The following is a 13,850-nucleotide window of genomic DNA, read 5'->3' as shown; positions in this document are numbered from 1 at the left end:
CCATCCTGATGCCCTAGCCTTACCCTTTGATCCATGGCCTCTTCCCGACCTTTCATCCCAGCCTCTGCCTCCCATACCTAGCTTTTACACACCCAGAGAGGAAATAGAGGATATCCTGAACCATGAGATAATATCCACGTCGGATGGCGGGTTTTAGAAATACCTAGTTAAATGGAAGTCACGCCCAGCTTCAGACAGCGCGTGGCTCACTGAGGAGGAGCTTCAGAAACTTGATCCCTACATCCTAGAGCGGTTCAGGAGTTTTATTTCTCCAGTGGCGAAATCTTCGCAGTCGGGGAGAGTTGATGAGGACATTGTGCACACGCATGCCCGCACACCACCACTCCTACGCATGTACGTACGCAGAAGGAGGACCCCACCATCGATCTGGCTCGATGACGACGTCCAAGGAGGGCCTCCTAGTTAGAAGACAAGTTTTTGTTCAAAAAAAGTGGGCCCGATAGTCAAGAAAAGCCCATCATAGGATCTCATGATCGTGGCCCACTCGTCGGATTGATTTCATATTTTAGGTTTGCTTATTGTTATTATTTAGAACATTGTGAACGCTTTAGATTTCTCTGTTTGGTTTTTATTTTAGTTTACTTCATCGCCAAGTAATAAGTTGCGCACATGGTGCGAGTTTTGGGGTATAGGATTTTCCCTATAAATAAGCACCCCTTGTAATTCTTTTGATTCATTGAAGTTAATAAAAAAAATTCCTGCTTTATTTTTCTGCTCTCTTCGTGAGTTGTGGAAGAATTTAAAAGTGGGTGCGAAGCCCTCTCTTTTCGAAGGGCAACTACCGTGGTGCGAAGCCACATCAATCCCGATTCACTCCCATCCTCCATCATCTTTTTTTCCATCTTCCCCCACCATCTGTACTTCAAATTCGTCCCTTTTGTTGCATCAGATTTCTTCATTATAGCAGGTTTCCAGATTTCGGCTCGCGGGTGAGCTGAAACTTCGGCAGAGCACCACACTCAGACCAGAACTCGGATCGACGTCAGATTTGGGGGTTTTGTAGCCTAAGCCTGGCTGACCAAGGCCTAGGAATCCGTTTTTGGATTTCGTCCCCCACCACACGTGCGGCCAGCCTCAGGCGCACGTGCGCCCGCACCTGGCTCGCTGTCCACACGCAGGGACTGTCTCGGGTTCAGGTTTCTTCCTATTTTCCTCTCTTTTATACATGATTTCATAAATCCTGACCCTAGATTACATTATCCCTAATTGATTTGCCCCTTTTCTCATCCTAGGGTTCCTTGAATTGAGATTGGGAATCCCTTAGATTAGGGACTGATTCTTATACATGTGTGGGTGATTTCTATTTCCCTTTGAGTATTGTTTGGTTCATAATTTTCATTGATCCAGCCCTAACGTGTGTAGGCCTGGATCCGCATAGATTCCCATTTAATTGAATGTTTGGATTTTCATGTGGGATATGGAATTTGTGTGATTGTTTCTGAATTGGTGTGATCTAAGCCTGAAATCTTGCATATCATATTTAAATTCACGTCCTGCATCAATAATTGGTGGTAATTGAAGAATGGGATTGCCCCCCTTTTTGTTTGATTGGGTATGAGATTGTATGGAAGCTGAGAATTTTTTTTTTTAAAAATCTATCCAAAAAATGATAAGAAGAGCCCACACATAAAAAAGAACATGAAACCCCTTCTTTACCAAGCCCATCTACCAATTCATGGCCTCTCTTGGATTAGATTAAACGAAATGCCTGCTAAAGGCCCAACATTCCAAACTCAAGGATGGGGAAGTAATTTTCCATGGGTTTGCCTTCTTTTGTGAAATCCATTGCACATTTGGAATTGCCTTCTCTGGCCTCTTTAATGGAGAGCGAGTCTTTTTAAAAATTTCATCCCTGTTAGAATTGCTCAAATTTCTGTTACATTCGCATTCCTATGCCAGATAGTCGGAAGAATTCCATCTTAATTCCACCTGTCTCATTTCTTAAGAATTGCTATTGGGTTCTCCTATTGATTTTCCATCAATTAAGTAATCTTGGATCCAGAGCAATCTACCACGCAAACTTCCTAGGAGGACTGAAGCCCGATTCAATCACCGAGGACCCAGCTCTTTTAGTCTTTTTAGGACTACGAATGACATACCTTTGAGAACTCCTTCGATACAATGCACCAATCCAATTCAAGATGCGATTTATCCATAGTCGTCGCCTTGTCAGTGAAGATTTAATTATTTCTCCTTCCAAAGGCAACAAACAATACTGAGGGGGTATTTTCCCTAAGTTGCACCAGTGGGCAGAATACAGGTATCGGTTTCTCTCGTGGAATATAGGACTCTGCAGCCAAGATTTATAAGAGATGTGGTCTATTGATGTCCACACACTCCTAGATGAAGCAATTTCATTTTCAACACACTTACAAAATCCTAGTATATCTGCAAGTTAGATCCTGTAGATGTGTACGGTATTTGTGCATGCTGCTCTAGCATGCTATCAGATTGTATACGCTTCTCCTTTGTTACATAGCTGGTCGGGTCCTCAGTGGCATGTGTACTTGATCCTATGATTCAGTAATGCTTGTATGCAGAAAATGCTGAGGCTCCATGAATGCCGTTTGACATTTTGATTCAACCACGAGACAAATGGCTTGCAGGATGCCAATTTCTCTCATTGGTGAAAGTTACCAGCAAGTGTTTTATTTTTTATTATTATTATTTTTTGTTTTTTTGTTTTTTTTTTAAATGCTGACAATATTTTATTGAGGAAAACAAAGGAAATACAGGCAATATGACAGGCCAAAAAATTGCAGTTGGAGTTCTCAGGGCTGGTAGGGACTTATGATTCAAGCACAGCTAATGTGGCTGCCCTACTCTCGAGGGATCAAAATTGCAGCTGTACACCTCTGTTAACAACCCTTCCTCATCTCAACCGCAACTACCTCCGGATGGTTGTCGCGTTACCCATCTGAAGGTAGTTGCGGTTGAGATGAGGAAGGGTTGTTAACATAAAGGGAAGATAGTTTTTGAAGGCAATTGAATGGATTGAATCTCACAGATCAGTTTGTATTTATAGACTATAGATACAATAACCTTCTTGATAAACTATAGTTTGAATTTAATTGTAAATTTGATTCGCCACTGGTAACGCGCTAACCATCCAAAGGTAGTTGCGGTTGAGATGAGGAAGGGTTGTTGACACACCCTCTGAAGTTAAACGGCAGATGACTGGTTATGTGAAGCTTGGCTTGTAACAATTTAAACTTGGCAAAGCTTAAGCCTTTAGTGAATATGCCAGCTAATTGATCAACTATACCAACATAACGAACAATAAGATTACCCTAAGTAACCTTTTCTTGTATGAAGTGATAATCCACTTCAATATGTTTGGTGCGGGCAAGGTAAACCAGATTGGATGCCAAAGAGATGGCACTGATATTATCACAGTAGAGAATATGAGGCTGATGCATGCAGATAAATGGCTAAATCGCCTAACACCATATAGATCCAAAACAATTTTGCGCCTGTGACGGCAAGAGAATGATATTCAGGTTCAGTGCTGGAGCGAGAAATTGTGGGCTGTTTCTTAGAACTCAAAGAGATTAAGTTGGGACTATGGGACCAAGAAATACAACATACTTTAAAGTAGAACGATGATCATCAGGATCTCCTGCCCAATCAGCATCAGAATAAACTTGGAGGGTAAGAGAGGACCAGTAGGGCCTTTATAAAACCAGAGGCCATCTGAAATGGCTCCCTTAAGAAAGCGCAGGATATGCTTAACCGCCATCCAATGAGTTGACCGCGGAGCATGCATGAACTGATGTACTTGATTAATAACGAAGGCAATATCTAGCCTTGTAAAAACAACATATTGCAGAGCGCCCACAACGCTGCGATATTCATGAGATATGATAAAGGATCACCGTCGAGTCTGGAGCGTTTAGAGCCGGAGGCAATATGAGATTGCAAGGTTTAGCATCTTGCATATGTGTGCGGCGTAAGACATCGTTGATATATTTGGATTGAGTCAGGTACATATCTGATGCAGTGTGAAGCACTCCAAGTCCAACACCAAGAAAATAATGAAGTGGCCCCAAATCCTTCATTTTAAAAGGGCAGCTGAGATCAGCTGGGAGAGAAAGAAGGGCACTATGGCTACTAACAGTGAGGATAATATCATCGACATAGATAAGTAAAACAACAAATTTCTAGGCAGAACTGTGAACAAAAAGAGAAGTATCGGCAGAAGAGCCAACAAACCCCAGGCCCTTAAGATAAGTAATAAGGTGTAGATACCATGCACGCAGGGCTTGTTTAAGACCATACAGGGCTTTGTGGAGTCAATAAACATGATGAGGATGAGATGGATCCACAAACCCTTGGGGTTGCGTCATGTAAAGTTCCTTGGTAAGAACGTCATGAAAACCGCATTCTGCACATCAAGTTGTCATATAGTCCATCCATAATGAAGGGCAATAGAAAGAACTAGCTGAACCGTGGTATGCTTAACAACGGGTCTGAATGTATCATCATATTCAATTCTAGGCTGCTGAACAGATTGTTGGTAACCAAGACAAGCAGACTCGGATTCAATCCTTATTAGGGGCAGATACTATCTTAAAGAAAATGACTCTGTAATATGACTTGAAGCATCTCTCCCTCTTTTCAGTTTTTATGTTGCTTATTGCTCGCTTAACACGACAACCATTGATCAATATGGAGAATAAGATGTTGGGATTTTGATGCCCCTTCAACATCATCATCATCTAACATGATCTAAGTCCCTCCCCTTCCTCCCCCTCATTTTACAAAGTTTGAAGACATCTTTCTCACCTTCTCATCCCCAATCTATTGTAAAGATCATAGTAAGAAATGTAGCATTCAGTACATCACTCATTCTCAGCCTGTCATAGAAATCATATTTAAATTCCATGCGATTTTTAGTCGCCACCGGTAAGAGTTTGGCTATGTAGATGGCTCATCTAGCAAAACGTCATGTCAATTTTAGCTTTTTAAAGTTTCAACATCAACCTTGGTTTATTGGATTTTTTTACTCTCTTTCTTCGTCATACTTTTTCAGCACATGATAGTTTGAGTTGATTTTCTTTCTGAATTACTCAAGTGATGTGGAACTAACAAAGGACACTGAATGCAGACGTTGGGCGGATTGGATTGGGCATTTGTCATGATATCCGCTTCCCAGAACTTGCCATGTTGTACGCAGCAAGAGGTTCATTGTTTTCTCCATCTTCGTCTTTTATCCTTGGATTTGGCTGCTAACTTTATCACAGTGTATCTTTTATACATCAACTGCCTCTAATATATTTACTTGTAAATTTGTACTATCCTACTATCTCAAAATAGGCTTTTGGATTTTACTATTTGAGAGTCAAAACTCATTGTAAAGAAAATAGGTAAAGTAAATTGTGATCATTACATTTTCACATTATAAAACTATCATTTTTATAGTGATTTCTAGGTGAAACAGATAATGTAGTAAAATCATTATTGCAGTCAAATGTAGGTGAAATCACCGCACAATTACAAAAGTAATCTTTACTCATTTATGGCCATTTACCATTGTAATCAGAAAACCAAACAGGCCCATAAGATTTAAAATCCTTTTAGTGGTTATTATTTTCTGTTATGTATATGAATTTTAGATGTCAATCTTTAGGATGATTTAGATATAAAATAACTAATAGTACAAATTTCAGGTATCCCTTTGGATATTTATTTTTGTATTTTTGGTCTATTGATGCAGGACATGAAATTCAAGTATGATGTGCAAGATTTTCAGGCTTTAGATTACACTAGTTCAGAAACAATTACACAAAATTCCACATCCCACACGGAAGTTCAAATAGTCAATCAAGGGGAATCTTATGCAGATCTAGGCCTACACATGCTAGGGTCGGATCAATCAAAATTATAGACCAAACAAGAATCAAAGGAGGATAAATTCATCCACACATGCACAGAAATAATTCCCCCAATCCAAGGGATTCAGAAATTTCAATTCGGGGAACCCTAAGGTTGAAGAAAGGGCATAAAATTGGGGATTTGAGTAATTTAGTGTTAGGTTTAGGGATTTTGGGTGAAAGAGGAGTGAAAGAGAGGAGAGAGACGAACCGGAAAAGTACCGCACGTGTGGACAACAACAATGGCCCAGACGCAATGCGTGTGATCCCGGCCGCACGTGTGTGGGGCCCACTATTCAGAAAAAGGCCACCTTCGCCCTGGTTGGCCAAATATGGACTCCAAAACTCCCAAATTTCAACTCGATCCGACGCACGGTTTGTGCATGGTGCTCTGCCAAAGTTTTAGCCCTCTACATGGCCAGATTCTAGAAATCTGTTGTAGAGAGAAAAATGTCTGCAAATATTGATGGATTTGTAGACGGAATGCTTGTACGAGAAGAGAAATATGGATGGAAGAAGGTGAAGGTGAATCGGGATAAGTGTGACTTCGCACTACGGTAGTCAGCCCTTCGAGGAAGGGAGGGTTTCGCACCCAATTGAATCTCCACAACTTAGAAATTTAAAGGAGCAGAGAAACGCAGTAATTTTATTAATCTTCATTGAATAAAAAAGACTAAAAGGGGTGCCTATTTATAATAAAACCCTATACCCTAAAACTCGCGCCATGTGCGCAACCTATTACTTGGCGATGAAGTAATAAAAAATAACAATTAATCAAAGCAATCTAAACCATCCATGATACTCCTAATAGCAATAATAAGCAAAACCCAAAGTACTAAATTAATTGGAATAGTGGGCCACGATAATGAGAACCCATGGTGGGATTCACATGACTATCGGGTCCACTCCAACGAACCAAAACTAGGAATCCCTCCCTGGACGTCGTCATCAATCCAGATCGATGGTGGGGCCCTCCTCCTTGTGTACGTGCGGGGGGGCGTGCATGTGTGCGAGATGTCCCCATCATCTATATAAGCCATCTAAGGCCATATATATGAAGGGGGTTGATGAAAGGAGCTTCGCTAAGTGAACATACGTGTTTAATAAAGCTCATGGACATACCACACATGTGCCAGCATGCCACATATGTGCAATACCCAATCCATCCATCAGGTTGGTCTGAACTCGTACATGTTTTCCCAAAAAATAAATCTGGTCCACTCAGCATGCGGGCCCTAATAATGGAAACAGGTGGATTGGTTAGAAAACTTCAGCCAAAGTTTTTTGAAGCCGTACAATTGTTTTGCTGTGGCCCACCCGACCAGTGGATCAACCTGATTCTTGGGCTGGATTCTTAGGCTGGGGCATTAATGTAGCAGCGCTGTTCTGATGGGTGGATCGGATCTTGAACCTATTGTGCCATGTTGGCATGTGTGGCGTGCACGTGAGCTTTTTTGCACATCCATGTGGGCCTATCAAGGCTCTGATGAAAGACAGTTTGGAAGGAAATAAAAAAGAGTTTAGGGAGAATATTCACTTGTAGAGAGTTAAAACCCATATAACAACTACTACAACAACATTTCTGCAACTTTTGGTCCTTGCAGAAGGTGGGTTGTGCTTACTGTGTAGGTAACTGGACAAAAATCAGGTCGGCCACACATGTACAAAAGCAATTGATGGCTGAAAAAGAAAATCCATTGGTCCACATTCAAAGCGCATGTCCTGACTGCCTGATAAGTGGACCATCCTATTTTCGAGCCAGGTGATCTAAGCAGTAGGGCCTGCCTGATGGGCAGCTTGTATTGCACACCTGCAGTCCCTCACATGACAAGCATAAAAGCCAGTGCATACGTTCGGTCTTTAACTGTTAAAAGGTGATGCAACTGTTTCGCATTTTTTCAGCTGGATCAACTTCAAAAGTTAGCTGGCTGTCCGCTAGCACTGCAACTTGGGTTCGGGTTAACCCAAACCTGACTGACCCAACCCGAGTTGGGGTCAGGTTGAGAAACACCAACCTGATTTGACTTCGGGTTGGTCAAATTCAGGTTGGGTTAGGTCAGGTTGGGAATACTCACATGTACTTGGGTCTTAAGTCAGGTCAGGTTGGGTCTAGAGGACTTTGGCATGGATTCAGGTTGGGTGCCTTGGGTTAGAATTCAGGTTGGGTCCTCTTGAGATTGGGTTGGGCTCAGGTTGACCCTGAACCCAACCCAACCCGCCCAAGTTGCACCCCATCTCTCTCTCTCTCTCTCTCTCTCTCTCTCTATCTCTCTCTCTCGTTTTCTTATGCCACTTTCCTGAATATGAATTACTCACTGAATTAATGCTTACTGTCCATTGGTTGGACACTAGGTGCTCAATTGATATGCTATCCTGGAGCATTCAACATGAGCACTGGTCAGTTGCTATGGGAACTAATGCAGAGAGCAAGGTAATAATACACTGGTTCTTGCTTGATATTTGTTGGTCACTTTGTTTAAATGACTCGAGCATTTATTATGAGATATCTCAATGTGGGAAGCTATTGTGGCATGTTTTTCTACAGTTGGAGATGCTGCAGGAGGAAGCATTATCTGACATGTGACTTGAGGCTTTGTGCAGAACACATGGGTTTTAATTCTGACAAGTGGGGCATATGGTTTGGTAACCCATGCCATTGGTTTGCTGATTCTTACTGTGGATGGACCATGGCCCAAGAATCCTCTAGATTGGAAGATCCTAGCCACCAATCTTGGGATTTTTTTTTTTCCTACTTGGATGTTGATTATTGCTGTATTTCTCTTATTAACCGTCCATTTGTAGATCGAAAGGTTGTGATTATCCTATCGAGGAGATTTTTGGGGCATGGTTCACCTACAGCGGGACACAAGTCACACAACAAATCACTGCTCTAGATTGCCAAACCATGGGCCCCACTTGTCGGAATTTTAAATTGTGCAAAGCCTCAGGTTGCAAATCCTATTCTTTTCTTACTGGAGAATAATTTTCTTGTAGGTTCTTTTTTCAGTTTAATTTTTGTGAGATTAACTATGATAAAGCAGCGAATTGGGATTATCCAATGGGATTCTTCTTCCATAAGCAAAGATTTAACAAATAATAATCTTGGTTAGTCTATTCATCCATGGAACGTGGACAATTGATACTCTTACCAGTGTCCTTGCTCGACTCTCCTCACTCCCTGCTCTTAATTTGTCCTGACATGTCTTCTACTGTTTAAGTACACAGCACTTATCATGCCATGGTGACCGCATCTGATGCTTGTGGACATGATTCACATAAAAGACGAATATGTTTAGTTACTATTATCTTTTATCTTTTGGATAGTTTTCTATGTATGTTTATTTATTTATTTATCTATTTTTGGGAATCAAGTTGATCCCAGATAGCTATGAGCCTGGGACGAGGATATGATGATGATGATGATGATGACATTCAATACAATATTTTATTGGATGTTGGTGAATCCGAATTTCAAAATACATTGTTTGTGGTAGCATGTAGATGTGGGGCCCATGTGATGCATGCATAAAATCCAACCAGGCCATATACATCAACACATGCTATCCCCAGGGCCTTAAAATCAGGGTGATTAGTGAATCAGGTGGGGCACACCACAGGGAACAAGTTGGGAGGGAACTACCACCCTTGATTTCCATGGAGAAACCACTGTGTTGTACATATGAAATCCAGGCCATTCAGACTCTTCATCTGGTCTGGACGAAGGATCGGGCCGAAAATAGGCTGTTTCAAAAATCAGGTGGGCCCTTGTGGAAATCAAGGGTTGGAGTACCCTTTCACATTGTTCCTTGTGTTGTGGAACACTTAAGACTGTTAGATCAGGCTGATTTTTGGCACCTGGACATAATATGATGTCTCGCATCTGATGGATGCGTTGGATGGCCTTCGTACATCATGTGGGCCCCACACCTGCCGGCACCATAGTTGTCAAAATCGTACGATTTACAATTTATGATTTGAGTCTAATATTGAGAAAAATCTTGAATCCCTTTTTAGATGAATCCCACAATTCTATGATTTGAATCCTATGATTACCCTTCAAATCCCGATTTAGGATTCAAATTATACTTGTTCTCTTTTATTTTAATTTATGATTTGAGTCTAATATTAAGAAAAATCTTGAATCCCTTTTTAGATGAATCCCACAATTCTATGATATGAATCCTATGATTACCCTTCAAATCCTGATTTATGATTCAAATTATACTTGTTCTCTTTTATTTTAAGCTTTACTTGGCTTTTATTTTATGTTTTTAAATTGGTGGGAGTTTTAATAATTGTTTAGAAAAAAGTTAATTATTTTATTTTGTTCTTGATAAGAGATTAAATGATAGATATTCTCTTCAACTTTAAATCATGGAGTTTTTCTTATGATTTCTTAATGTCGAAACACCAAATTGATCTTTGACTTATCTGGAGTGTTTTTATGGATGGTTGTGATCATGTTGACCTATATGTAGCGTGGTAATGATGGTTAGAAACCAAAATGTCTTTTCTTGTCCGTCTATAGAATCAAATGATATGGTTTTACTATATGTATTGTGGTAACGATGGTTAGAAACCAAACGTAGCATGGTTGACCTATATGTCGTATGTTTTTTTAGGGTAAATTTCTTAAAAGACATAAAAAGAGGAAAGACAAGAATCCTTTAACACTGTCATGAGATGGTATTACTTGGTGCATAATGAAGGGGAAAGGATGATTGATGAGTTTTTTTTTTTTTTTTTTTTAAACTATTTATATTTTTTAGATTTTTTTTTTCATTTTTTAAGAAAATCATGAAAAATCTAACCATTTACAGTACGATTCGACTCCTATTATGATTTGCAATACGATGTCGGGATCCTAATCTAGCCCCTAGTGATCCATATCTATATCCAGGAATCAAAATCAAGTTATCAAAAATGGAACCATACAACCACCTTACTTTTGTGGATCCTGCTACAACATATCCCGATCAGGCTTTCCCACTTCCTAAGCTCCAACAGACATGTTTCCTTGCTTCAAAAGACTCAACTCGATATTAGTCTTCTAGCATACGTATCTTGAGCATATGACTGAGCAAAGAAATCCCATACCTCTTGATCTTAAGCTCGACAACATTGCCCGGCACCACCATTAGCTCACGGTGGTACCAGTAACCCTTGAGCATGCTCCTTGTTTGATACAAAGTATCTGTGCATGGCACTAATACATGCGTTCAATTTCCGAATTTCCATTAAGTAGCTGATGCCACTTTTGTTCTTTCACTTACTTTCTGGGGGTGAAATCACTGAAATATGCATCTTGCCTCTGGCCTGCCATTTTAACTTTTGTAGTTGCTCCACCACATATCTCCACGTATTGTTAAGAAGATCTGTCAAGACTAATCTAAAACTTTTTGGTGGCTGCCAAGTGAAGGTTTTTAATAATTTCATACTTTTGTGTCGACCCCAGAAGTTTGCTCTAGTGCATATACAATTACTAGGATTTATTTTAAGGATAGCCTCTACAGAGGTCTAGGCCTTCTGTAATCAGCTACACTGCTCTCCAGGACCCATGGCTGACTTAAACCCTTCTAGAATAACATTTATGGTGTCCCCTTCAATCACAGCAGGAAGCAAATTGAACACCTGGAGAGATGTAAACAAATTAAATTTACTTAAATTCCCTTGATTTTGTGCTGGGTGAGGCCGGGTCTGGCTAAAATGACCCAAGCCCAAGCCCAACCCAAAAAAAAATTTGTGGACCATGCGTGCTAGGTCCAAACCCAGTCCAAATCCAGGCCTGGTGGGCCGCCTGGCTCATTGCCACCCTTAGTTATGTCTGCCCCAAAAGTTTGCTCTGATGCATATACAATTGTCTGGTTTTATCTTAATATCTCAAAATGTCAAAATTTCATGCACATGTACTCATCCCTTTCATGCTCTATCCATTCCAGGGCAGTGGATAATCAGGTATGTTCTTTGCTCTCTTTCAACTTATTTTTAGAAGCTTTCTGGTTCCACAGAAATGAACCAATCACGGTCAGTTACTACTCTATGGTGCACATGGCAATATGGCCATGACTTTGGTCGTCCAACTGGCGGGCCCTACAGTGGATGAATTCTACAAAAGCCTCTCTAATAACAATTGGGTCTTGTTAATAGATTTCTCCTGTTTGGATCTGGACTGTTAATGCTTCACTGTCCATTTGGCGCTGCAAATTGTTGGTCATCCACAGTAGAGCCCACCACATGGATGGTCCATAATCACCGATAGCACAGCCACTTTTACTGTGGAGCGGCAACGAGGTATAATTGGTTCCCCGAGTGATGAAATTTGTGACGGGATGTTAACACCAATGATGGTTTGTTCTGGTGATAGTTATTTGTGGCCACTTGCTCACCGGCTCGAGACACTAGCGCTGATTACGTTACGTGGGGCCATTCAACTCTTGTTGGACCAGTAAGAGTAACCTCTTAAATTGTAGAGTCTATTTTGTATTTTATTTAGAAATGGACGGTATATGTGTGAGTGTTTTGGATGAATAGCAACTGGTGGTTTTTTATTTTTATTTTTTTGCAGTTTGGAGAAGTAATATCAACCACTGGGCATGAAGAGAGTACTGTCATTGCCGAGATCGATTATTCTCTTATTCAACTCCGAAGGTGATGGTCCCCACATCCGAACAGAGTATCTTTAGTCGTGGTGTGTTTTGTACTGTTTATTACATGGTATCAACCCAATAATTATGAAATTGGTGAATGCACCAATCAATCCATACTTCCACTTGATGGTCACCTCGTGCATATGCTTTCTGCAGTAGTTGGATGTTTCGGACCATTTTTGTCTATAGCACGCTCCAGTGGTACCGGTACCACCATAAGCTACGATGGTACCAGGATGTGGTTGGGTACATGAGGTGTGCACAACATCTAAACCGTACATCATATGCGTCACCCCATTTTACCTCCAGATCAAAATAAGAGCGATCCAAGCTTCAGTTGGGCCACAACACGGAACAGTTTGAGAGGAGATGCCTGCCGTTGATTTGCACGGGGGAACCACTATGTTGTGTATGTGAAATCCATGCCATTCAGGGTAAAAATCAGGCATTTTTGCAACTCAGGTGGCTCCAGGTGAAATCAAGCTTGGGCATCCCCTTTTTATGTGCTATGGCCACCTGATTCATGGATCTGCCTGGTTTCTAGTCCCTAGAGGTAAGTTGAGGTGATGCACCTGATGGACGGGTTGGATGTCATTCGGACATCACGTAGGCCCCACATCATCCTGGTATCACTGTAAGCTTATGGTGGTACCAGGTACCAATGGAGCGCATGCCATTTTTTTTTTTTTGGGTCCATTCTTTTTTCTTGATCCAAAAGTGGGTGATGGACATGACCTTGTAATCTTCTAGTCGGCATGATTTCCTGGGTATAGTTCATGCAAGAGGTGGTCCACTAAATGAACAGTCGAGGTCCATTTTCAAAGTGCATCTATTCAGGGTTCACAGGGTTATACCATTTACTGGATGTAATGGACGCACTGGATCCTCTCTCTCTCTCTCTCTCATTAATTAATTTGAAATGTGCAGGTCAAACCTCCCTCTTGAGAAGCAAAGGCGGGGAGATATATACCAGCTGAGGGGGGTCCATGGACTGGATTCTGAAAAATGACACTTTAATCACCTGCTTATCTTTTGATTCAATAAAATGAGGTTAGAAATATTTCCAGACTACAACTCCATTCAGAAACTCAGCTCTACTATTGTCAGAGCACAATGAGTTATAATGCTCCTAGTTGCATCAATTCATTTGGACAGTTCAATTAGCCTATCTGAACTGTCCATTAAGTCCAGTACAGATTCCATGGGCTATGATGCAAACATCACATTAATGGGATGATACAATCTATCCTTGTTTTGGCCTCTTTTTTCTTTTCTTTTTTGCCGTCCATTTTCAAAGTCACGGATGGGA

General features: G+C 40.9%; 1 protein-coding gene across 5 annotated transcripts in view; it reads left to right on the top strand.

Moving 5' to 3' along the window:
* LOC131228213 (omega-amidase, chloroplastic-like) overlaps positions 1-13,850 on the top strand; it is a 41,200-nt gene that overhangs the window by 24,629 nt on the left and 2,721 nt on the right. For 4 of the 5 annotated variants that reach the window (XM_058224103.1, XM_058224100.1, XM_058224102.1 and 1 more), the window contains 6 exons: positions 5,129-5,203; positions 8,247-8,325; positions 11,834-11,849; positions 12,259-12,339; positions 12,460-12,542; positions 13,469-13,591. In XM_058224103.1, coding sequence (XP_058080086.1) covers positions 5,129-5,203; positions 8,247-8,325; positions 11,834-11,849; positions 12,259-12,339; positions 12,460-12,542; positions 13,469-13,550 — 416 coding nt within the window. In that variant the 3' untranslated portion in view covers positions 13,551-13,591. Of the gene's footprint in view, positions 1-5,128; positions 5,204-8,246; positions 8,326-11,833; positions 11,894-11,923; positions 12,340-12,459; positions 12,543-13,468; positions 13,592-13,850 lie in introns of those variants that run through there. The other variant, XR_009162755.1, reaches the window with a different exon arrangement.

The sequence above is a fragment of the Magnolia sinica genome, chromosome 15 (assembly GCF_029962835.1).
Source record: "Magnolia sinica isolate HGM2019 chromosome 15, MsV1, whole genome shotgun sequence".
NCBI classification, from domain to species: domain Eukaryota; kingdom Viridiplantae; phylum Streptophyta; class Magnoliopsida; order Magnoliales; family Magnoliaceae; genus Magnolia; species Magnolia sinica.
The sequence above is the reverse complement of the archived record's forward strand: the minus strand, read 5'-3'. Positions and strand labels throughout refer to the sequence as shown.